The 25,530-nt window shown below is 37.4% G+C and overlaps 1 protein-coding gene across 1 annotated transcript; it reads right to left on the bottom strand.

Moving 5' to 3' along the window:
* Positions 1-248: 248 nt before the first annotated feature.
* On the bottom strand, positions 249-1,058 carry LOC149153222 (uncharacterized). The gene has a single exon (XM_089443739.1). The coding sequence runs from the start codon at positions 1,056-1,058 to the stop codon at positions 249-251; it is 810 nt and encodes a 269-aa protein (XP_089299865.1).
* Between the last annotated feature and the right edge of the window lie 24,472 nt (positions 1,059-25,530).

Raw genomic sequence — 25,530 nt, 5'->3', positions numbered from 1 at the left:
TCCACCACTTCCCAGACATCAGTTTTAACAACTTCCCAGCATGCTTTATAAAAGTTGATGGTGAAGCCATCAGGCCCAGGTGCCTTGTCATTCGGCATGCTCTTAACAACTTCTTCCACTTCCTCTAACGAGATTTCCCTAGTTAGAGCCAGGTTTTGCTCATTGGTGATTGTTTTAGGAATGGACTTGGTAAGCTCATCAATTGCTTTTGTTCTGTCTACTTCAGGCTCCTGAGCTATATTATTGAACTATTTTGTGAGCAGGGTAGCCACTTCTTGATGATTTTGAAGAGTATCTCCTCTTTCGTTGTTGAGACTGAGGATTTTGTTGGCCCCTCTATAATCCAGAGCAGACCTATGAAAAAACTTGGTGTTCTGTTCCCCTTCCTTGAGCCATTGTATCCGGGACTTTTGTTTCCATAGTGTTTCTTCCTGTCGACAACGGAGCTGCCATTGTTGCATTAGGATTTTTTCTTGGTCTGCTGAGTCTTGGTCACTGTCCCCATTTGTCCAACCTTTGTGAATTTGTTCTAATTTCTCCTCAATTATGGCTTTCTCCTTGAATATGTTCCCAAAAACTGTAACATTCCACTCTTTGATTTTGTTTTTGATGTATCTTAATCTGCTTTGTAGTTTGTACATTTTGGTTCCTCTTAAGTCCGTCGGTTCCTGCCACCACTTCTCCACAAGTTGAATAAAATTCGGGTGATTAAGCCAAAATTTCTCGAATCTAAATGGCTTGTTTCTAGGAGTCCCCTGGATAGCAGCCACAAGAGAGATGGGCCAATGATCTGACCCCCCAGTTGGAAGAATATCTGATTCCACTATTACTCCCTCCAACAGTATGCTTTCAGAAACAAGAAACCTGTCAAGCCGAGAGGCTATCTGTTTCTCACCTCCTCTCCTATTATTCCAGGTGAAGGCTCCACTTTTTGGTAGGATGTCCACTAGTTTGGCTGAACCAATGAAATCAGTGAAAACTTCCGAGTCGTTGTTGAATTTCCTAATCCCTCCTTTCTTTTCCAAAAGCGAAGTTATCATATTGAAATCTCCACCCATGATTGTCTTCGTACTGGGATATCTGAGTTTTAAATTTGTAAGAGAACGTAGGAATATGAATTTTTCTTCTAGTTTTTGAGGTCCATAAACGTTGGTGCATAGAAATATCTCAGAATTGCCAATCAATTGAGTTTCTATAGCTATAAAGAATTTGGTCGCTTCTACTTAGAGAATGTTGATCACCCGGGTGTCCCATAGGGTAACTAGACCTCCCTCCCAGCCATGACTGGCAGTTTCCATATATTTTATATGTTTACCAAGCCTTTTGCTGATAGTCTCCATGGTGTTGCTTGCACATTTGGTTTCTTGTACAAACATGATATCCAGTTTCTCTTTTTGGATCTTCCTTTTCAGGAGCCTTTGTTTCGCTTGGCTATTGAGCCCTCTAGCGTTCCACAAGATGACCTTCATTTAAAAATAAAAAGATTATTGGTAAGGAGGGAAAGCTTCTAGAGCTTTCATATTACCAGAGTTTATCATTAATATTCCCAGGTCCTGCAGTGTCTCACTGTTTGTTCTGCGACCTCTCCTTTTCCTTTGTTTCGAGCTGGTTGATGAATAAAGTGGGCTTTTTGTGTGGATTCCCAATATTTTCGCTATACCCAATTTCTTATTCTGCCTATCCAGCTCTGCCTTCTGCCTTGCAATAAATATTTTATTGATTTTTCTAATCTCCTCTTCCGGGAAGTTTTCCATTCCTTGCGTTTTCCAGTTTTCTACCATTACTGGTAGGTTAACACCTTCCTATTCCAAAACCTCATTCAGTTCCATTTCCTCACTTCCAACATCACTAATCATCATTTATGCATCTTCATCTGGCCCTTCTGTTATTCCCTACATATGAACTTCTGCGTTGTTAAGATGATCCTCCACTCTTTTGGTTGTATGATCTGTTGTTTCTTTATTTCCTTCATCAGTATTTGGTTCCTTATTTTTCTCTTCTGATTCTGTTTCCGTATCTAATATTTCAAAGGCATTATTGGTGTTGCCTTGTGCTATTCCTGTTCTATTTGCTCTTTGTCTTGCTTTGGGTCTTATGAAGGTATCCTTGTTATTTCCTACCTGCTCTCCTCTAGGTTCTTCCTCTTTCTTGTTTAATGGACATTCTCTTATTAAATGTCCATGTTCATGACATTTTCTACAGCAAAAAGGGATATGCTCATAGTCAATAGCTTGGAAATAGTCCTCATCCCTGTATTCCAACCATAGTCCCTCATGTAAAGCTCCTGAAACATCCAGCGCCACACATATTCTAGCACAGGAAGTGTACCTTCTCTGCAGCGTGGCTTCCGAAGCTTTATCAAAGTTCCTAGATGATCTCCTATCTTCTTTAGAGTTGCATAGCCCCAATAGTCTATTGGAAGGGAGAAAAGGCGTATCCAGACTAGGACCTGTGTAAAGGTTTCTCTCTCTGGCACAAAGCTGGGTTTCCAAGGTCTCATATAGAGACCTGCCGAAGCAAAGAAGAAAGGTCCCCCATCAAATATTCTATCCTTATCTTCTAGATTCAAAAAAACAACAGTAAAAAAACATTTATCTCCTAGGTGTAATCTAACATCACCTTTGGGTTTCCATTGTTGTTTGATCCATTGACATAGTGCTCTTTCTGTTGGCCAGAGTCCCATGAACTTGCAAATCACTGCGTGTTCAGCCATATGTTCTCTGTAGGCTTGAATTTCCGGATCTGTAATCACCACCCTCAGGGCCTCTGCTTTTTTGGGCTTGCATGTTCCCCGCACTGTTTTATCATTGCTGGTGTTTGGTTCATTCCTTTCCTCCTCTCCTTCTTTTGTCCGGTTTTCCTCCTCTCCCTTCTTTTCCTTCTCTATTTGTTTAGTATCATGGACAGTATGTTCCTGCCCTGCTTTTCCTTCCTTCCTGCTGTTCGCCTTTTCGGTGCTCTCTTTTCCTTTCATTTTTGAGTTGCTGGTTTCCTCCTTGTTCTCCTTTTGTTTCCTCTCCTTGCTTGTGCCATCTTCTTTCTGTTGCTTTCCATACCCTATTATCTTCACACCTTCCTGCGCTGCTTGTTTCTGCATGACTATTTGTCTGAAAGTTGGGGTCCCTATGGACCCCTCGTTTACCATCTGTCGGGTCAATCCCTGTCCCCTCCTATGAAGTTCCGCTATTCTGATCCTGTGCGCCTCCAGTTCCGCCCCTGGTTCAGTAAGCTCTGAAAACTGAAACCCTAAGCTTCGAACCAGCTCCCCGCCTCCATCTCACAGCTCTAATTGCTAGGATGTAAACATCTCTCTTAAAAAAAAATAAAATTAGAAATTATATATCAATACAATTTTCTTAATAAAATTAGGAAAGAAATGCAAAAATTCTAAAAACTAATAACTAATTGTCATAATAATTATTAATTATAAAAGCTATGTATAAATAAAACAAATTTAACAAAGTTAGGAAAGAAAAACGCCCTAAAAATTAGTAACTATATATAAATAAAAATATTTTAATTTTGGTCACTAATGGAAGTTACTAAAAGTGCTATAAACAAATTTCAACTAATCATCTTTCAGATAAATAAATTTAAATAATAATAAAAAATAACAAAACATAAATTCACAATGTGAAACTATGGATAAGCGGAATTTTTTGGTTAAAGACAAAGTAACACTTAGTCAAAAGAGAAACTAAATGCCTAATACCATGCCACGGTATAATAAGTATATTAATCTAAATATATGTTATCATTTGAGAAAATTTTAAAAATAATAATATATTAAATCTAATGTATTATTTGAAAAAAATTATATATATATATATAATATTTTTTCTAATAGTTATATATATAACATTATAAAAAGTAAATTATTTATACTATTATTAGTTTTATTTTAATAAAATATATAATATATAATAGCCCAATATATCATATATAAATAATATCATCCATATATCTACTATAACTAGATAGATAATTATGCCAAAAGGCATTCTCTTTGCTGGCTCAGGCTCGAGCTTGGTACACTGTTTGTTCCCGCCAATTGCAATTTGCTGGTTCGAGCTCGGGACACTGTTCACCCCAGCCAATCGTAATCACATGACACTGAGCTTGGGACACTGTTCACCCAACCAATCGCAATCGCAGGAAGCCGGGCTTGGGACACTATTCACCCAGCCAATCGCAGGCTTCCATTTTCGTCCTCCTTTGAGGAATAAAAAATAAAAACCTCACATGTAGAAAGAGTTTTTACACAATCAGGTAATCCCTCACTAACCTACCCTTTCAGGCAGTCAGTCACCAACCATCCAGGTAGTCAGTCGCCAACCATCCCTTGTTCGAGTCAGTGTCCACGAGAGCTGGGAAATGGACCAGGATTTCATTTCTAAGGTAAATGGACCCATGATTTCATTTCCGAGGTAATCTGTCACCTACCTACCCTTGTTCGAGTCTCCACGTGAGACTGGAAATGGATCCAGAATTTCGTTCACCAACTAGTCATTTTTTCCAATGTCACCCTCATGGTCGCTGAGTCTACCCTCTAAAACAAGTATTCCAGCCAAGTTTTCCCTATGAAATGAGTATTCTAGCCAAGTCCACCCTCTGAAACGAGTTTTCCAGCCAATGTCAAACAACTTGAATGTCGAATACCAAATTCATAATGCCTAACGGCGAATAGATTGAAGATCGATTTTTCAGATCAAGTCATGAAATTGAGTCTCTTCCTCCCCTAGAAAAGAGACCTCATCCTTTTAACTCCATTAATTCATTTTATTTTCTTCAATGTTTATCACCTTCTTTATCTTGTACCCATAGTGGGGGTCCATGAGTCCATCTCGATACAATTGAGTTCATAGTTATCCAATGGAGATGTAGTTCTTGAAGCACTCCCTGAAGAATGGAATAACTTTGATCTGGCCTGCTTCTACGTCTACTCTTTTCCAACCTTTGAACTGATCATTTTCATCCAAGTTTTCATCCTCTTCGAAATAGGATCTCTCATGTTGGATTCCATTGGACTTGATGACATGCATTAGACAGAGAACAACAACTAGTGAGAACAACACAAACTTACAGAACGCCATGATGACCTGCAAAACAAAGAGAAGACATAATTCAATCGAATGGCAAAGATTATACGGATCAGAAATACACTTAACACAGGTTCAATGGGGATTCAACAGAGCAAAAACAAAATTCTTCGAATACCTCTATTGAAGACATAATGCACACTTGTAGTATCTAACAAGGAGGCACTCTGGTCTTTAATTTGAGATTTTTTTTTTTGAGAAAGGGTACCCTTTGCAACATTCATTCAAAACAATATAAATAGGATTTTGTAATGAATCAGTGAGTAGAGGCTAGTAAGAAAATCACGTGTGCAGACCTAAGTGCTAGAAAAGCTATGTGGTTACTCAATTTTGAATTGCAACCATACATGGAACATTTTCATGTTTTCTCTGTTGATGTTTCTCCCTGCAGTTGTCACATTCTCTAGCATAAACACATATCAAATACCACTGAATTGAAGGCCACCTGTCATCATCAACTACGAACAAATCGTTGTTAAATAAATTATTGTTCAAGGTGAAAAGAGCAAAAATTTGGTCCTATTTCTACAAGAAGAATTGGTCATTTACGTGGACAAGTTATATCAGCTTTTGCAAAGATCGACAAAACTAGTTTATGTGTTTCTTGTCTGTTATTAGGTGGAAGAGGTAATTTTATGCATTAACGACCAATAACATTGTGTTTTATATTGTATTATTTATTTGAATTTCAAGAAGTAGGAAAAGGAATATAACATAGAACCTCATAACTCATGTAACATGTTTTTAGGAGCCAAGCTTTTGGCTAGGCTTAGGCTTAGAAGGAGATTGGGAGTATTGTGAAGAGTCTAGGTCCGTAGCGTAGAGCGAGTATACTTCTTTGGAGGAGAAAGTGTTCTTGACTTTAATGTTCCATTGTTGGGGCTAGTGGTTCGTCAATGGTGTATGTATGAATGAAACTTTCACTTATAATAAAATCAGTGCCGACACACTTTCATGCATATGTTGTGAATATAGTAGGACTATTCTTGTTGTATTTTCAATGTATGTTATTTAACTTACACTTATGCTTATGAACAATTTCGTTTGCATCTGTATGAATCTTGTTGAATGCATGTTGTTGTATTACTTCATCACTTTAACTTGTGGACTATTCCGCATCTTAGCTTGTGACGTCATTACAATTGTGTGTTCCTTTCAAGCTACGTACTATTACAGGCTTCCAAGGGGCACACTTCCTTTTCCCTTCATGTGTTGGAATCTTCATGCATCACACTTGAATTTCCGCAGGGTCACACACTTTCTCTCACCCAAAGTAACCATACTACACTCTGTGCATTTTTGCAGTTAAGGCATAACATTACCACCCACTGTTGGGACTCCTAATCCAAATTGTGCGAGGTCTAGTTGGGACTTCATATTGGGGAGATACCTTGAATGTTGGCGGTTCCAACATCGTCAACACGAACAAATTTTTTATTTTTATCTCTCAAATGTCATCTTGTTTTGAAAAGAAAAGTTAATTAATATTTATGAATAATACATAATAACATTTTTTTTACTATTAATTTGACTACTAGCACAATTATATAAAGTAAATTACTAGTAACTATAGATATATATCAAAACACTTAATTTCTAATAAAGATACTTAGTTCCTAAAACATTTCATATCGTCAAATTAAAAAAAATTAAATATTAAAATAAATAAAATATATCATTAACCCTTTTCAAATATTTTCCAAATATTTTTAGTTTCTCTATTATCTGTGATTCATATTAAATTCATTGAGTTTGACACATTAATTTTGAATAAAATCAAGAATAAAGTTACATTAGATTAAACTACTTTAACAAAATTGACACATTAACTTTTTGCATGGTAATTGAGACCAATATTCTATGTTTGGTTCAAGAAAAGAAGGTAAACCAAATTTAACAAACCAATTGAAATAGATTAACCTCCCAATAAATGACAAGAAATCTCTTGCTCTATAGAGACTTGAAACAAAATTTGGAACTTCAAAGTGGGATCTTGCTAATACCCAGTTCCTGGGCACTGGTATATGTAACGGCCCAAAATAATTATCTAATTAACTTATTAAATTTAAATAAGAGTGGCACTTACCTAGCCAAATAAACATGTAATTAATTAACTAAATTCAAATTTAATGAATAGCGCTTACCTGTTTACCTGTGATAGAAGTAGGCTTACCACAACAAGGTTTTGGGGACGACTCTCCACCCAACCGTAGGCTCAATTGTGCAAAGTCTTGCTACAACTGGCCACCCCCGAGCCCTCAATCAACGTACTACTACCAGTGACTCCTAAGTCTTAAAACACCATTCTCCCAAGAGAATGAAAGATAGAATCTTGGAATGATGGAATGCAGGAATGCCTCTCATCTTCCTCACCATCTATTAAATAGAACAACATTGGAAGGGGAACCACATGCACACACTCCATGTGTCTACATGCAACTTTCTTTTGATTTTTAACTTTCTTGTTTTATTTCTTTACTTTTCTTTTGATTTTTAGCTTTCTTGTTTTATTTCCTTCTTTTTGATAGTTTTCTTGTTTTATTTCTATTTATTCTTATTTAGAGTTTTAGTATGGTTATTACTAATTTTATTTTTCTTATTTTTATTTATTTTCTTGTATATATTTTTAATATCAATTATTATTTAACATTTATGATTTATTATCTTTATTATTTTTATTATTTATTATTAAGTGATTTATTATTATTATTATTAATTATTATTTTTGCATTATTTATTATTATTTATTATTTATTATTAAGGGGAGGGATATTACATACTCTCCCACTTTAAGGAACTTCGTCCCGAAGTTAAGTTGAATTATTTATTATTTATTATTTCTTAACTTCATGTTGCCAACACCTTCTGCTGAACTAGTATAACCAGCAGGCATCGAAAGTCCCCAACACCCCTGGAAATCTCAAGGAATCTTTGTCCTTTTTCCCACTTTCGGCACCAGGCATAAGCCTGACCCGGTCTGTATCATAGTCCAAGGCTGGCCCCAAGGCTCGTGCCTGACTCAGACCTCATCTGCCCCAAGGCAGGCATCCGGTCCGGTACTCAATGACCCCGGGCATCTCGCAAGGCTGGCCCACACCCTGCACAACTACTTAAGGTGCACCGCCCCAGGCATCAAAGTCCTTGACATCCCTTCCAGACTTCGGCATCCCAATCCAACAATAGGCACCTAGCCTATATCATCAGGCACTTGGCCTCCTCAAGATGGTCCCATAGCTTTTCAAAGTTAATCAATTCTCCATAAATATTCCAGTTTCAATTTAAAAAATAAAATAAAATAAAAAACAATCCATAAAGTTACAAACATGAAGGATTTGTGGATTAGACTATACTTCTACAAAAAGTTCCATTTTAAAGTTTCCTTGTCACGCCACCAGTCCAATATCAATTCAAAAGAGAATGAACCTTACACGCAAAGATCAAACAGGAAAATACCTAGGGTTGGTATGTATCCGAACCCTCAACTAACAAAAAATTAGTTCAGCCTTTAAACCAACCCAAATACTCAATGAATTTCAGACTGACAGACACCAATCACTTCAAAAACCCACCAAACATTCAATCAAGTCAACCGCCAGACATTCCATCCGTTGAAATCGCACCCTCAGTCAAGCAAATTAATGGCAGACAGATTGACATCCTTCGATTTTTTTTCAAAGATGGAAAAAATTTGGACACATACGAATAGTATGAAGTCGTAGGCTTTTACCTAGTGACCCATTTGCCATGACTCGCTAGCTGCCCACTACACAACCGTACAAGCACGGACCGTTATTTTTTTTTCCAGCAAACACGTGTTTTCATCAGCAGGAAAAATTAAACTGTATACAGAGTAAGGCTACCCAGAGAATTGCATCACTTATTTCTAATATACAGACTTTAAGCAGCGATGTCAACGCAAATTTGAGAAAGTGAAGTAATTATGAAGATTTTAATCGAAATGAAACCTATTCTAAGCAACGATTCAAGGCAAGAAAGTTAGATACATGGAAGTTCCAAGGACCGCAAAAACAAATGGTCAATAAATATAAATTTTTGTTTAAAAGCTCTGCAGAATTCCAGATAAGTAAAATATCTATAGGTCCTCAGAGTTGAACCTGCTCTGATACCATATGTAACGACCCAAAATAATTATCTAATTAACTTATTAAATTTAAATAAGAGTGGCACTTACCTAGCCAAATAAACATGTAATTAATTAACTAAATTCAAATTTAATGAATAGTGCTTACCTGTTTACCTGTGATAGAAGTAGGCTTACCGCAACAAGGTTTTGGGGACGACTCTCCACCCAACCGTAGGCTCAATTGTGCAAAGTCTTGCTACAACTGGCCACCCCCGAGCCCTCAATCAACGTACTACTGCCAGTGACTCCTAAGTCTTAAAACACCATTCTCCCAAGAGAATGAAAGATAGAATCTTGGAATGATGGAATGCAGGAATGCCTCTCATCTTCCTCACCATCTATTAAATAGAACAACATTGGAAGGGGAACCACATGCACACACTCCATGTGTCTACATGCAACTTTCTTTTGATTTTTAGCTTTCTTGTTTTATTTCTTTACTTTTCTTTTGATTTTTAGCTTTCTTGTTTTATTTCCTTCTTTTTGATAGTTTTCTTGTTTTATTTCTATTTATTCTTATTTAGAGTTTTAGTATGGTTATTACTATTTTTATTTTTATTTATTTTCTTGTATATATTTTTAATATCATTTATTATTTAACATTTATGATTTATTATCTTTATTATTTTTATTATTTATTATTAAGTGATTTATTTATTATTATTAATTATTATTTTTGCATTATTTATTATTTTATTATTTATTATTAAGGGGAGGGATTTTACAGTATAATTAGTTTGGATCTCATACCCCAACCTCTGCATCGTAGAATTTGAATCCCCTAAAATGAAATGAAGAGCTCTAGTGCATTGCATTGGATTTGTCACCAGCCAAGTGTCCACCTCTGCTGGAGTTTCAAATCCAAATCCCTTGAGATACACACAAACATTAAGCACAAGCACATGAAAGGAGACCAAAAACAAAATCTTGAATTCAAGAAGATCAATTTCTTGAATTATTGAATTCAATTTCTTGTAATAAGATCACTTTCTTGTATTCTTGATATACGTTGGAGGTAGGAATGATAAAAACTATGCAAATAAAACAAATTCAACAAATTTAGGAAAGAAATGCGCAGGAGATCCTAAAAGTTAGAAATTATATATCACTAAAACTTTCCTAATAAAATTAGGAAAGAAATGCGAAAATTCTAAAAAATAATAACTAATTATCATAATAATTATTAATTATGGAATCTATGTGTAAATAAAACAAATTTAACAAAGTTAGGAAAGAAAATCATCCTAAAAATTAGTAACTATACATCAATAAAACTATTCAAAGATTTTCAAAAGGTTAAGAAATTTTTTTACAAATTAGTAACTTTATATAAATAAAATTATTTTTATTTTGGTCACTAATGGAAGTTACTAAAAGTCTTATAAATAAATTTCAACCAATCACCTTTCAAATAAATAAATTTAAATAATAATAATAAATAACAAAAAATAAATTCACAATGTGAAATTATGGATAAGTGGAAATTTCTGGTTAAAGACAAAGTAAGACTTAATCAAAAGAAAAACTGGATGCCTAATACCATGCCATGGTATAATAAGTATATTAATCTAAATATATGTTATTAAGTGATAAAATTTTAAAAATAATAATATATTAAATCCAATGTATTATTTGGAAAAAATTATCTATCTATCTATCTATATATATATAATATTTTTTTTAACAATTATATATATGACATTATAAAAAATAAATTATTTATATTATTATTAGCTCTATTTTAAGAAACTATATAATATCCCAATATATCGTATATAAATAATATCATCCATATATGTACTATAACTAGATAGATAATTATGCCAACAAGTGGCTTGGGGTGAGCAGACACTGTTCGCCCAGCCAATCGCAGCCCTCCATTTTTGTCCTCCTTCAAGTAATCAAAACCTGACACATAGAAAAAGTTTTTGCACAAGTAGAGTTTCCCAGGTAATCCTCACCAACCTGCCCTTTCCTGGTAGTCAATAACCAGCCAACCCTTGTTCATGTCAGTCTCCATGGGAGCTAGGAAATGGACCCAAAATTTCATTTCCCAGGTAATCCATCACCAACCAACCCTTGTTCGAGTCTCCACGGGAGATTGGAAATGGATCCAGAATTTCATTAACCAACTAGATGTTTTTTCCAATGTCATCCTCCTTGTCCTTGATTCTACCCTCTGAAATGAGTATTACAGCCGAGTCCACCCTCTGAAACGAGTATTCTAGCTAAGTCCGCCCTCTGAAATGAGTATTCCAGTCAATGTTGAACAACTTGAATGCCAAATACTAAATTCATCACAACCAATGGTGAACAGATTGAAGATTGATTTTTTAGACAAAGTCATGAAATTAAGTCTCTTCCTCCCCTAGTAAAGAGACCTCGTCCTTATAACTCCACTAATTCGTTTTATTCACCTCAATGTTTATCGCCTTCTTTATCTCGTACCCATAGTGGGAGTCCATCGAGTCCATCTCGATACAATTGAGTTCATAGTTGTGTAGTGGAGCTGCAGTTCTTGAAGTGCTCCCTGAAGAATGGAATAACTCTGATCTAGCCTGCTTCTACATCTTCTCTTTTCCAACCTTTGAACTTCTCATTTTCATCCAAGTTTTCTTCCTCTTCAAAATATGATCTCTCATGTTGGATTCCATTAGACTTGATGACATGCATCAGACAGAGAAAAAAACTAGTCAGAACAACACAAACTTACGGAACTCCATGATGACCTATAAAACAAAGAGAAGACATAATTCAATTGAATGGTGAAGATTATATGGATTAGAAGTAAACTTAATGCACGTTCAACAAGGATTCACCAGAGCAAAAATAGAATTCTTCTAACACCTCTAACACCTCTATTGAAGATATAATGCACACTTGTAGTATATAACAAGGAGGCACTCTGGTCTTTAATTTGAGATTTTTTTTTGAGAAAGAGTACCCTTTACAACATTCATTCAACAAAATATAAAGAGGCATTTTGTAATGAATCAGTTAGTATAGGTTAGTAAGAAAAGCATGTGTGCATGCCTAAGCGCTAGAAGAGCTACATGGTTACTCAATTCTGAATTGCAACCATAAGTGGAACATTTTCGTGTTTTCTCTGCTAATGTTTCTCCCCATCATTGTCATATTCTCCCACATAAACACATCTCAAATAACACTGAATTGAAGGCCACCTGCCATCATCAACTACGAACAAATAGTTGTTAAATAAACTGTTGTCCACAGTGAAAAGAGAAAAAAGTTGGTCCTATTGCTGCAAGAAGAATTGGCCATTTACGTGGACAAGCTGCATCAGCTATTGCAAAGACCGCCAAAACCAGATTCTGTGTTTCTTGTTTGTTATTAGGTGGAAGAGGTAATTTTATGCATTAATGACCAATAAACTTATGTTTTATATTGTATTTTTTGAATTTTTTTGCCTGGATTCCGACCACTTTTAGCCGTCCGGGCAATTCCTCTGCCTCAGTAGACGACTCCGTTTTTGATGGTGGAAATGGATTCATCACCATCAAAAACGTCTAGGACACCTAAAATTTTGAAGTTTAACAATAATAACTTGGATTTACAAAAATCCTTGCCGGATTTTCTCTAAATATGGCCAGAATTTCCATAACTTTCCGGGCAATTCCTCCGGCTAGTTAGACTACAACCTTCTGGAGTCGTCTACCGAGGCGGAGGAATTGCCCGAACAGCTAAAAGAGGCCGAAATATGGGAAAAAAATTCAAAAAATCTTGTAGAGGCAGTGTTTGAATCATGTTTTTTTATGGTGGAAATGTATTCAGCACCATCAAAAACGTCTAGGACACCTAAAATTTTGAAGTTTAACAACTATAACTTGGATTTACAAAAATCCTTGCTGGATTTTCTCTAAATATGGCCGGAATTTCCATAACTTTCCGGGCAATTCCTCCAGCTAGTTAGACTACGACATCAAAAACATGATTCAAACACTGCCTCTACAAGATTTTTTGAATTTTTTTTTCCCGGATTCTGGCCACTTTTAGCCATCCAAGCAATTCCTCCGCCTCGGTAGATGACTCTGGAAGGCCGTAGTCTAACTAGCTGGAGGAATTTCCAGAAAAGTTATGGAAATTCTGGCCATATTTAGAGAAAATCCAGTAAGGATTTTTGTAAATCCAAGTTATAGTTGTTAAACTTCAAAATTTTAGGTGTCCTAGATGTTTTTGATGGTGCTGAATCCATTTCCACCATCAAAAACATGATTCAAACACTTCCTCTACAAGATTTTTTGAATTTTTTTGCATGGATTCTGGCCACTTTTAGCCATTTGGGCAATTCCTCCTCCTCAGTAGATGACTCTAGAAGGCTGTAGTCTAACTAGCCAGAGGAATTGCCCAGAAAGTTATGGAAATTCCGGTCATATTTAAGAAAATTCGGCAAGGATTTTTGTAAATCCAAGTTATAGTTGTTAAACTTCAAAATTTTAGGTGTCCTAGACGTTTTTGATGTTGCTGATTCCATTTCCACCATCAAAAACACGATTCAAACATTGCCTCTACAAGATTTTTTGAAATTTTTTGCATGGATTCTGGCCACTTTTAGCCATCCGGGCAATTCCTCCGCCTTGATAGATGACTCTAGAAGGCCGTAGTCTAACTAGCCGAAGGAATTGCCCGGAAAGTTATGGAAATTCCAGTCATATTTAGAGAAAATCCGGCAAGGATTTTTGTAAATCCAAGTTATAGTTGTTAAACTTCAAAATTTTAGGTGTCCTAGATGTTTTTGATGGTGTTGAATCCATTTCCACCATCAAAAACACGATTCAAACAATGCCTCTACAAGATTTTTTGAAATTTTTTTGCCCAAATTTTGCCACTTTTAGCCATCCGGGCAATTCCTCCACCTCGATAGACGACTTTAGAAGGCTATAGTCTAACTAGCTGGAGGAATTGCTCAGAAAGTTATGGAAATTCCGGTCATATTTAGAGAAAATTCGGCAAGGATTTTTGTAAATCCAAGTTATAGTTGTTAAACTTCAAAATTTTAGGTGTCCTAGATGTTTTTGATGGTGCTGAATCCATTTCCACAATCAAAAACACAATTCAAACACTGCCTCTACAAGATTTTTTGAAATTTTTTTTCCCGGATTTTGGCCACATTTAGCCGTCTGGGGAATTCCTTCACCTCGGTAGACGACTCCTTCAAGAAGTAGGAAAAGAAATATACCCTGGCTTTTTAGTAATTCAAAATTATTCATTTTGGCATATGTGTTGTACCTGTGTTTCCTTTTTCAATGTGCACTTGTAAAAATATTTTGCAAATTTCGTTATTGTGATTTTGGTTCGGAAGATTGGCCCTCTAGTCATTTATTTTTTTGATCAAGTAAGAGTAGGACCTTATATTAAACTTAGCCAAATATACAAAATTTACATGAAGCCGCACCCGCTCTGTGAGAGTTCGACAGACAATAGGGCAGGCCGAATCAAACCATTCACCCAAAACCTAAACAGGAAAACGGGGGAGAACCACCAAACAATTAAGGCACAAGGCCATCTGGTAGTGCTACCGTGCAACAAATGAACCTAGAATTCCTTGGAGGACTAGACCATCAAATAGGAGGTCATAAAAGGCCACAAATGACTCGCCGCAGGTCCACAAGAGGTCCCACCACAAGCCAAGCTTAAAACGGTGAAACGGGCTCGACGAAAATTAAAAGCATAACACTCTAATCTTATTTCGGGTCCGACCAACTAGCACAAACAAATCACCACTGTTGATCAACTGACTAAGATCCAACGGTCTTCGTGAATATCAGAAGGACGAGAAGCGCGAGAGTTAACCACCCAATGAGGGCGGTTTTCTCTCTCCTCGCTCTGCTACGTGTCGCATGAAGAGTGGAATCGGAGCCAAACTCATAAAAACCAGAAACCATCCAGACCCCGCCCGATGTACCGCTTGTGGTATTGGAACGGTTGATTCACGGAAAAAAAACATGTCCTTTCACCACGTGTTGTCCTTCAATTCCGTCCAGCGGGTAGTTCTTGAGCGAATCCCATCCATCTAGATTCTTTGTCAAACACCACCTAAGCCATATGAAGAAGGACACCTCATCCTGTGGAGCTATCCGACTCAATTGTTTCATCATTCAATCAACAAGATTCTAGACTTTGGAAAATAGCCGAACCAAGGCGGGTTAGATTGTATGGGGTTCTCCATCCTCCCGCCGATCTTTTGGGTCCCTTTGATCCATTCTATTAGTCCATAGTTCCATATCCTGGGTTACTTGACAGAGATAGTCCTCCCACAATTTTCCTGGGGGTAATGAATCCCAAGCATACCTAGAATCCCTGTCCCTATTAATGACTCCTTCATTCACCAATCTATCTGCTAACATGTTAGTTTTCCTTTTCACATGAGAAAATCTGACAGTTATAAGGGTTTGCAGGTGAGAGTAGATGCGGTAAAAAACCTGCAAAAGCTTCCAGTGCTTCGATACTTTACCTGGAGAGGTTCCATTGCTAATTTTCTTAGCCGCTTTAATAATTAATTCCGAATCTGCTTCAATTATAACATTGTGTGAACTTGAATCCACCAGGATTTCCAAGCATTGCTATAATGCCATGAGCTCAGCCATGTTATTAGTGGCCTTCCCCAAGTGGCCATGGAATATTTTTGTATTTGTCTTTGATCATCTCTTATGGCACCCCCAAAGCCCGCTAATCTTGGGTTGCCCTTAGCTGCTCCATCAATATTAACCTTTAAGAAACCATAAGGAGGGGGCTTCCAAATGTTAACACCTTTGTTTATTAAGCTCACTACCTTTATTATTCCCATAGGATTGATAGACTGGAGACCCAAGTGAAGTATAATTCTGTCCTCTTGGGGTAGAGGAGAATCTTTAGGAAGGGTCCTCAACAAGCTTCTTACTGTGTCTTTGAGCTGCCTTAGAATTTGCTCAATTATGTGTTGGGGCATGCTTGTTTTGTTTTTGAAGATCTGACTGTTGCGCTCTTTCCACACATTCCAGATGACAAAACCTAGAACCAAAATCTAGGCTTTATTAACTATCTCATTCCCTGAGAATTTTTTCCTCCAGTTCTTCAGAGTGTTGGATATGCTGAGACTATCCCTATCAGTTTGTCTAAAAATGGAGGCCACCTAGTCCCACACCTTTGAAGTGAAAGGACAGAGGTTGAGAAGGTGTTTAATCGTCTCCTCATGAGTGCCACATAGGTAACATTTGGAAGGACCAATGAAGCCTTTATTAAGGAGATTCTCCCAAGTTAAGATCTTCCTTTGATGCACTGGCCAGATGAATAAATTTATTTTCATCCAATGTGGAATTTGCCAAGGTTTCTTCTGATCTTGATCAGGATTCACAAAGTTAAATCCTGTGACTTCCTGTTTAGCCTCTTTGAGGTTAAAGTTACCTTCAGTGTTCTTTCCCCATCTTAATTGATCCATTGAGGAAGAAACCAAAATCCTTCTATGCTCTAGCTCCTGGGTGAGAGCTTCTGCCTTGGTCTTCAGCGAGTTTTCATCACTGTATCCTAGATCCTTCCACTTCCTCCATTTTCCATTATTCCTTCCCTGGTCCCAGAAGTCTTTTACCAAAACCATACCTTTGCTATCTGTGTCACTTTTGAGAGCTGCAAGTTCATCCCTATAAAGGTTGGGTTCCTGTTTCCAATTGTCCTCCCAAAATCGAGCAAGGTCCCCTGCTTGAATTTCCCAAAAACAATGTTGCTGAACAATACTTTTATTATCCTAGGCAAGGTTCCAAATATGGGAGCCCCTGATTTGCCCTGACATTCTAATGTGATCCTTCTCCTGCTAGTACTTGGCATACTTTTGTTTCCAAAGCTTAGCCCAGGGGGCATTCGGTTCCTTAATCCATCTCCACCAAAGCTTGGCTCCCGAAACTCTGCTGAGGGTCTCAGGATCATGAAGCCCCAATCCACCATGGCTCTTGGGTTTGCAGAGCTTGTCCGAGGCTACTAAAGCCCACTTCTTTTTCTCTTCCCCTCTGCCTCACAGAAAGTCCCTTTGTATGCTTCTTATCTGCTTCTTAATACCTTGAGGAGCAGGAAGAGATGAAAACATGAAAATGGGAATGGCTTGCAAGACCGCCTGTGTAAGAACAAGGTGTCCTGCCAAATTTAGTGACCTGCATGTCCATTTTCTGACCTTGTCCTGAAGTTTATTTAATATTGGCTCCCACACTTTCTTGCTTAGATGTTTTCCAGTAAGAGGAATGCCAAGATATTTGGAAGGTAGCTGCTCCCTTTGAAATCCAAGAATTCTGGTAATGTTTCTTTGAATAGAAATATTAGTGTTAAAGAAAAAAACTTTGGACTTGTTAAGGCTTACCTTTGTGCCTGCTGCCATAGCAAAGTCATTTAAGATGTTTTTGATTGCTCTGGCTTCCCTGACTGTGGGTATGCCCTGCAACATTGTATCATCCACAAATTTTTGATGAGTGTTTGCCTCTCCATCTGCGGTAAGTTTGATACCCAGAATTCGTCCTTTAACATTTTCCATTTTGATCACTCTACCTAGCCCTTCCATCATGAGGACGAAGAGGAATGGTGAGAGTGGATCTCCTTGTTTGAGCCCTCTGGAGGGTGTGAAGGTCCTTGATGGAGCTCCATTAAGCAGTATGGAAAAACTGGTCATGGTAACTAATGCCATGACCCACCTTATCCAATTCTAGTCAAAACCATAGGCTTTTAGAATTGCTCTTATGTAAGACCAACTCAATTTGTCATAGGCTTTCGCTAGGTCCAACTAAATGATCATACCAGCTTGTTTGTTGCTTTTGAGAGAGTGTACCACCTCATGAGCTTGGATGATATTGTTGAGGATTTGTCTTCCCTCCACATAGCCTGTTTTCTCCTCCAAAATGAGAGAGGGTAGAAGTGGTTTGAGTCGATTGGCTATTACTTTGGAGATAATTTTATACACCACATTACATATGGCCATGGGCCGAAAACCATTCGGAGTCATGGCATTTTCCTGCTTTGGGATAAGAGTTATGAAGGATGCATTTAGAGCCTTCAGTACCTTTTTGGATCTTCTTGAGTCTTCCACAACCTCGAGGATATCATGTTTGATAGTTTCCCAGCAGGCTTTGAAGAAGTCTACATTGAATCCATCCGGGCCTGGTGCTTTTCCATTCTACATTTCATTAATCACTTCACTGATATCCTCTTCCGATACTTGCCTATTGAGATTGTGGTTGTCCTCTCTAGTAACCAGCTGAGGGATATACTGAGTGAACTGGTCAATGAACCTAGATCTGTCCTCTAGTGGCTGCTTTGCAATATTGTAGAAGTGCTGTACAAGGACCGATTCCATATCATTGTGAGAGACAAGTTCAATACCTTGAGAGGCTTTGATCTTTGTGATTATATTGTGTGCCTTGTGAGCCATAGTGGATTTATGGAAGAATTTTGTGTTTCTTTCTCCCTCTCTAATCCATTGTATCCTTGATTTTTGCCTCCAGAAAATTTCTTCTTGTAAGCACCGATCCTTCCATTCTTCCTGCAGAGAGTCAGTTAGTTTTTTCCACTCTTCGGTGAAGCCATTTGTGATGTTGATCTGATTGATCTCCTAGAGCTTCTGCTCAATTTCTCTTTTGGCTTTTAAGATATCTCCAAATTCCAATTTGTTCCAAGATTTAAGACGAGATTTGATATGTTTAATTTTCTGCTTGAGCATGTACGTTTTTGTGCCTTGAATATTCAACTCCTCTCTCCATCATTTATCAATGTTATTAGTGAATTTAGGGTGTGAGAGCCAGGCATTTTCAGACTTGAAAGGTATGTTTCTTGGTGTTCCCATAAAGGTGGCTTCCCGCTGTACAGGCCAGTGATCCGATCCTCCAAAGGGCAGCATGGAGGCTGTCATGGCGGGTCCTGTGAGAAGGAGGTCATCTGAAATAATAAATCTATCAAGTTTGGAAGCAACTTAAGAAACCCCTCCCCTTTTGTTGTTCCAAGTGAAGGTTCCATTAATTGTTTTAGTATCCACTAGACCCATGTTCATGATGAAGTTCTGGAAGGCCATGGAGTCTCTGCCTAACTGTCTAGTGCCTCCTTTTTTTTTCTGAAAGAGATCTTATCATATTGAAATATCCTGCAACAATCCAGGGAAAAATTGGATGTCTTGCTCTTAGATCCTCTAGGGAGGTGAGAAGCTTGAATTTGTCTACTTGCTTTTGAGGTCCATAAACATTTGTAATCATGTATATCTCCTTATCCCCTACCGATTGGAATATTAAGGAGAGATAGTTGAAGCATCCAGGATTCCAAATTTCTATGGATCCCACAAAGTGAGAATCCCCCCCGCTGAGTTATTTGCCTTTACCTCTAAATACTCATATTTGAATAACCACTTATTATGAATATTTCTTATATTATCCATCGAACATTTTGTCTCCTGAATAAAAATCATGTCTGGTTTTTCTTCTTTCATTTTGTTACTAAGATTTCTTTGTTTCCTTCTATTCCCTATGCCTCTAATGTTCCAGGTTGTGAGCTTCATTAAGAAAGGTTAGTAAAGGAATAACTGGTAAGATCTTTCATCTAACCTGAGTTGATCAATAGTTTTCCACATTTGTTCAGCAGTTCATTCTATCTCTTTCTTCCTCTTTTCCTACCTGAGTTCTTTGGAGATTGTGCCTGTGTATTCTCCATCATCTTGACCCCACTTGGCTCCTGGCTTTCATGATTTCTTTTGACTCCAGCTCCCTTCACTTGTGACCTCCATAGAAAGATCTGTTTTACTTTGTCATAGTCCTCTTTTGGTAGGGAGTCCACTCCTATGTTTTTTCATTGTTCCAAAAATTTCTCTAGATCTGGATTTTCCCTATCCAGAATCTGCTGTAGCTCATGGTCATCTATTCCTACTTCACTTGGAGTCATCTCCTGGTCCCTACTGATCTCCATCAAGGTTGGTAGATCATCCTTTTTCTGGTTGTTTACTGTGATATCCTCCATGTCATCTACCTTATCCTGCTCCTTTGTTATGTAATCCGTGTCCTGGACTGTTTCCTTGTTCCCCTCTTCTTCCTCCAGGATCTTGAAGCTGTTGTGTCTTGTATGTCTGTCCTCATTTACCTTCTTGTGTGGACACTTTCCCCCTTTCCCTTTGCTCCTGACCTTGGTGAAACCCTTGTGATCTCTCTCCATAGTGGTTTTCTGGTTACCTTCCCTATTGATTGTGGGGTAGTCTCTATATAGATGCCCATGTTCATGGCATTTGCGGCAACTAAATGGTATGTGCTCATAGTCCACAGTCTACACCCATTCTTCATCATATACTTCTAAAATTATTGCTTTCGGAAGGGCTCTAGATAGGTCCATTTCCACACATATTCGGGCAAAGGAGGTATACCTTCCTTCCAGAGTTGCCTATGAGATCTTTAGAAAATGTCCGAGCTTGTTGCCTATGGTTTTCAAAGATTCTGGCAGCTAATAATCCAGAGGAAGGGGGTATAGTCTGATCTAAACCGGTACTGATGTGAATGTTTCATGTTCTGGGACAAAGTTCATCATCCATGGCCGCATGTAGAGTCCTGCCGCAACATAGAAATAGGGCCCCTCTTCAAACACTCTATCTTTGTCCTCTAGGCTTGTGAACACTACTATGAAAAACCCCATAGAACCCAGATGTAAATGTATTTCTCCCTTTGGCTTCAAATGGCTCCTTATCCAGATGTGTAACGCCCTCTGGATTGGCCATAACCCCATGAACTTGCATATGATTGTATGTTTCGTCATATGATCCCTGTGTGCTTGTATCGTTGGGTCGCTCAATAGGACCCGGGGAATAATGCCTGACTTGGGTTTGTAGACCCCAGTTGTCCTTATGGAAGCCATTCTTTCACTGCTGCCTCCATTCTCCTTTTCTTTGCTAGTTTCCTGTTGATTCCCTTCCTGATCCTAATATTCGCTTCTTCCAGATGTCCCCTGACTTCGTGCTTCTGAAATCTTCCCCAGAGGTTTTTTGAAATGCTTCTTTCCCGCGTCCTTACTTCCTTCTGTGACTACTCGACTGTAGGAGGGAGCAGCACTCCCCCTTGCGCTCCCCGCCATGGTACCCTGAATCCAAAACCCTATCTTCAACTCCAACCCTAGCTTCTCCCTTCACCGTCAAAGTTCCCTCCCTACCCTCTGGTCATTTATTAATTAAATAAAAAAATAAAATTGACTAACCTACGGTACAGTTTGACTGTCATAAATAATGCAAGAAAATGATTACATGGGTGTAAATGTCATGAGTGCTCGATGGAATTTGTGTTGGTTATAGGGTAATTTTTCCATTAAATACAGTTTAAAAAATTAAAAAAATTGTCAAGGTTTTTCATTAAAATTATGAAAAATGGTGGAGAAGTGGGAAAATTTTGATGAATAAGTTTGTTTTGAAATTCCAACCCTACTGCTGGGTGCCTCTCATTCTAAATAAAACAACATAGTACAAAACCTAAAACCTAACAAATGGAGTGTTGTGGCAAGAGGTATGCATATTTGGAAAATTTGGTATGTTCACAAACAAGAGTTATTGTACTCCCATTACAAAGATTTATTTCCCCTCAGATTGGCCTTTATGGGTCTAAAGTTCATTCCAAGTATTTCTTTGTTGACTGAATTTTTGCTCAAATTTTTTGTTTATCAACATTTTAGATCAATGGTTTTAGTGCCACCATTTGAAAGATGATAGAACCTATGCTGGCCTTTGTTATTACAATGAGGAAATATTCATTTCCTTATTTTTGATATAAATAAAAAATATAAGAATGGCTACTCATCGTTTACATATATGGTACTCACATTATTTCAACAAAGTTTGCAATAAGCATTATCAACCACCACATTACTAACTACAATTTTTTCAAATCAAAATTAATTTGGGGTGTAAAATTAATTTAGGGTGTATTGATAAATGAGGAATTGGGTTCATGGAAATGTTATTTCATAGTTTGGTACCATGACTGAAATCATTCATCTCTCCAGAAAGGAAAAATTGAGAGAATATCATTGATGCATGGGAAGCATAGATAGTATGTGGAAGAGAGTATTTCAACATGTAAGATATTTTATGTTTATATGGGTCTTTACATATTTAAAAGATGAAACCAAAACATTGCAAGGAACTATAAAACTATCATCATCAACCCAATGTTTTCCAAACTCATAGGGATTACAAATTTAGAAAAGAAGAAGAGAAAAAGGACTAAAGAGATTGAAAGGAAAAGTTTGTCCTTACCAAAGCTCTCCATCACCTCACACTTGGGCACACAAATGTGCACACATAGAAAAAAATTATGACATTGAAGCTAAAGAATTATGGGGAATTTTTATTGAGCTCAAAGCAGCTTTCAATGCCATCGGAGAAAATACAATAGACTTTGATTAAAATGGTGTTCCCAAATGGTTGGAATGTTTCCGTAATACCTTAGAATTATGACACTGAAGCTAAAGAATTATGGGGATTTTTTGTTGAGCTCAAAGCAACTTTCAATGCCATCTTGAGGGAGAAACTACAATAGACGTTGATTAAAATGGTGTTCCCAAATGGTTGGAAGGTAGTTGTAATACCTTGGCTATATGAACATGGAAAGCCTAAAATTAGAACCACTTAGGGTCTTTTAGAGAGCTTCAACAATATTTTCTAAAACATTCTTTTGCATTACACATTCCTCCCACTCCCTCCTATTGGCGTTCCTTTGCACCTATCGATGCAATTGGTAGTAATATATTATATAGAAATATACTGTGATTTAGGATTACTCACCAAAATTATAAATAATTGTTTCCAATCCCACTATTCAATTGAAGTTCCTTTCCATATGATTGGCACATTCACTGTCACAGCAATGTAACCCAGGTATAACAGTGTAAATGTAATGCCAGTTTCTTCATTATGCCGTAAGGCATTCCCCTTTGAAAACAATTCCCCAAATTGCCACGGTGTCCAAGTCTGAAGCGTTTGATCAGATGTTAGACAATTAAATATATTTGTGCCCTTAGATTAATAGTTAGGAAAACAATTACGCGACACAGTTAGGGAAAAAATGCATACAAGCTTCGTCGATATAAACACCCAAGCAACAATATTTGTTGCGTTGCAGGACTGGTTCCCTTTCATTGCCAAATGTAGAGAACTTACAAACAAGCGATCATGCAAAGAAATTACAGACGAGTGGGATGCAAAGAACTTACAGATGAGCGAGCATGCAGTGTTGGATATCTGGGTGAAAAGGCTCCACCACACCTTCAATGGTATACACAACACTCCTGCGATTCCATTTTACTAGGACTGGGTGGACTTGTCATAACTGTAATGGAGTTGGGGTTTATTATTTCCCTTTTTTTAAGGTTTGCATCAACGACTTCGTTCAGATAATGTGGGCATTCAAGGCTGAAGGAGTCAACATTCACTAAGACCTTTTCCAAGGCGCAAAAATGCCAGCTTGGGCAAGACCGCTTACATTAGCTCTCAGATGAGTTGGATATTTGGGTGAAAAGGTTCCAACACACCTTCAATGGTATACACAACACTCCCGTGATTCCATTTTACTAGGCCTGGGTGAACTTGCAATAATACAACAAAGAAATACTATTGTTTGTGCTAGAAATATTAAATCTGTAATGAAAGAAATACCCTGAGTAATCTTGTTAGTTACTAGAATGAGTTTATATGAATATTGTCTTCTTTAGGTGATATATTTGGATTGATATATTATAAGTAGACAATACACTATAATTGCAAGCAGATATTATGCAAGAATCTATTCAGGTGGACAAACTAAGAAAATTATAAATAATGAACAATACCAGTTAAATGTAATATATAGGAAATGTGTAGGAATAAATACACAGAAACTAAACCTCGGTTCCGGGTAAGAATAAATGCAATGATAGCTACACATCTTTGTTCCCATTTACTATGAAGGAAAACTTACCTGAGGAAGGTTAGTATCCTGGTAACCAGAAGTCACTAGGATATAGTCCTTTGCTAGACAATTTTTCCTTAGCAAACATATAAATTCAATTATAGAAAGAAATACATCAATTCTTAACAGTGACTGTGAAATAATATGACTATAACTCATATACATATGCCTGTAATGAAGAACAGTGAGTCCGGGTGATAGAATGAAGAAAACCCCATACACTTATTTACCATAGTAAAAGAAAACTGTACATATCACAAATAATATTAAACAATAAAGGAATGAGAGTCCGCCATAAAAAATTATCACATAATCAAACCACGAGTTGTGCATGGCACGATACAAAAATAAAATATAAAAAGGGACATAGTTCGCCCAGTTTCATATATATATCTATATATATATTAACTGAGTGAGTCATGCAAAACAAGACTATAACTAGCTGTGGAACTGGTGGAGGATTACATACACCAAAGGATTGTTAACTTATATAAATAACCCATAGCCATGAAGGCATATTAATACATATTAAGGAATATCAGCGCTTAATGTCGAAATACAAGCATCTTCTTAACTATACGAGTATGAAATAATTCATCACCCACTCCATTAAGAGGTTGTTATTAAACTATAAAAAACTGGAGGAAGACAAACAAAGAATTAGTTCTTGGAGAGTAGGATTCACTAACCGCCAGTGAAGAAGGTGAAGCCGTCGCCATACCTATTCCAAAATGAAACAAAGAGAAATTTAGAAAACTGTAACCCTCATGTTATCCAGTTAATATCAGAACAGAGGGAAAATTTCTTAGTGTACTGGGAATTTACCTTTTCATACATAAGGTCGAATCCTGAAGGAAAGCTTGACATTCAAAACCCTGGAGACATTAAACCTTGGAGGAGTGCTTATAGATACATAACCAAGCATTTTAATGGTGAAAATGTGTGAGTTGTATACCTGCCGAGGAAAGCTTCTGTAACGACTGTGAAGCCCAAAAACCTATGGTAACACCTCTCTTGATAGCATAGACTTGAACAATTTGTTGATAGAGTTAGTGACTGAGCTCGGGTTAAAGGAAATAATGACTGTAGGCAATGTTGGCTACCTGTAGAAGTGTCACAACGAGTGATAAACAAGGCCAAATTTGCAGAGTCACCCCAACCCAAAATCTTGCATAGCCCCACCATAACCACCAAAGTGACGAAGCAAGGGAGGGTTGGGTGGGTGGTCGTTACCATCAACTGCCTTGGAGCACTCAGAACCCTCCGATGAAAACCCCAAAGTAGGAAAGGCCCATATATTTAAACTTGTAAAGTGTGCCTTGCCTCGAAAGGATAAACCAAATGTATCTGGAGGATT

This window comes from Pinus tabuliformis, chromosome 9 (assembly GCF_031772625.1).
Source record: "Pinus tabuliformis cultivar Carrire ecotype Pingquan chromosome 9, CPIR1, whole genome shotgun sequence".
Classification (NCBI taxonomy): Eukaryota; Viridiplantae; Streptophyta; class Pinopsida; order Pinales; family Pinaceae; genus Pinus; species Pinus tabuliformis.
Note: the sequence above shows the minus strand (reverse complement) of the source record. Positions and strands in the feature narration are given on the sequence as shown.

Coding starts and splice junctions, on each gene's coding strand:
- LOC149153222 (XM_089443739.1), bottom strand. CDS start 1,058: ATGGGTGGAGATTTCAATATGATAACTTCGCTTTTGGAAAAGAAAGGA.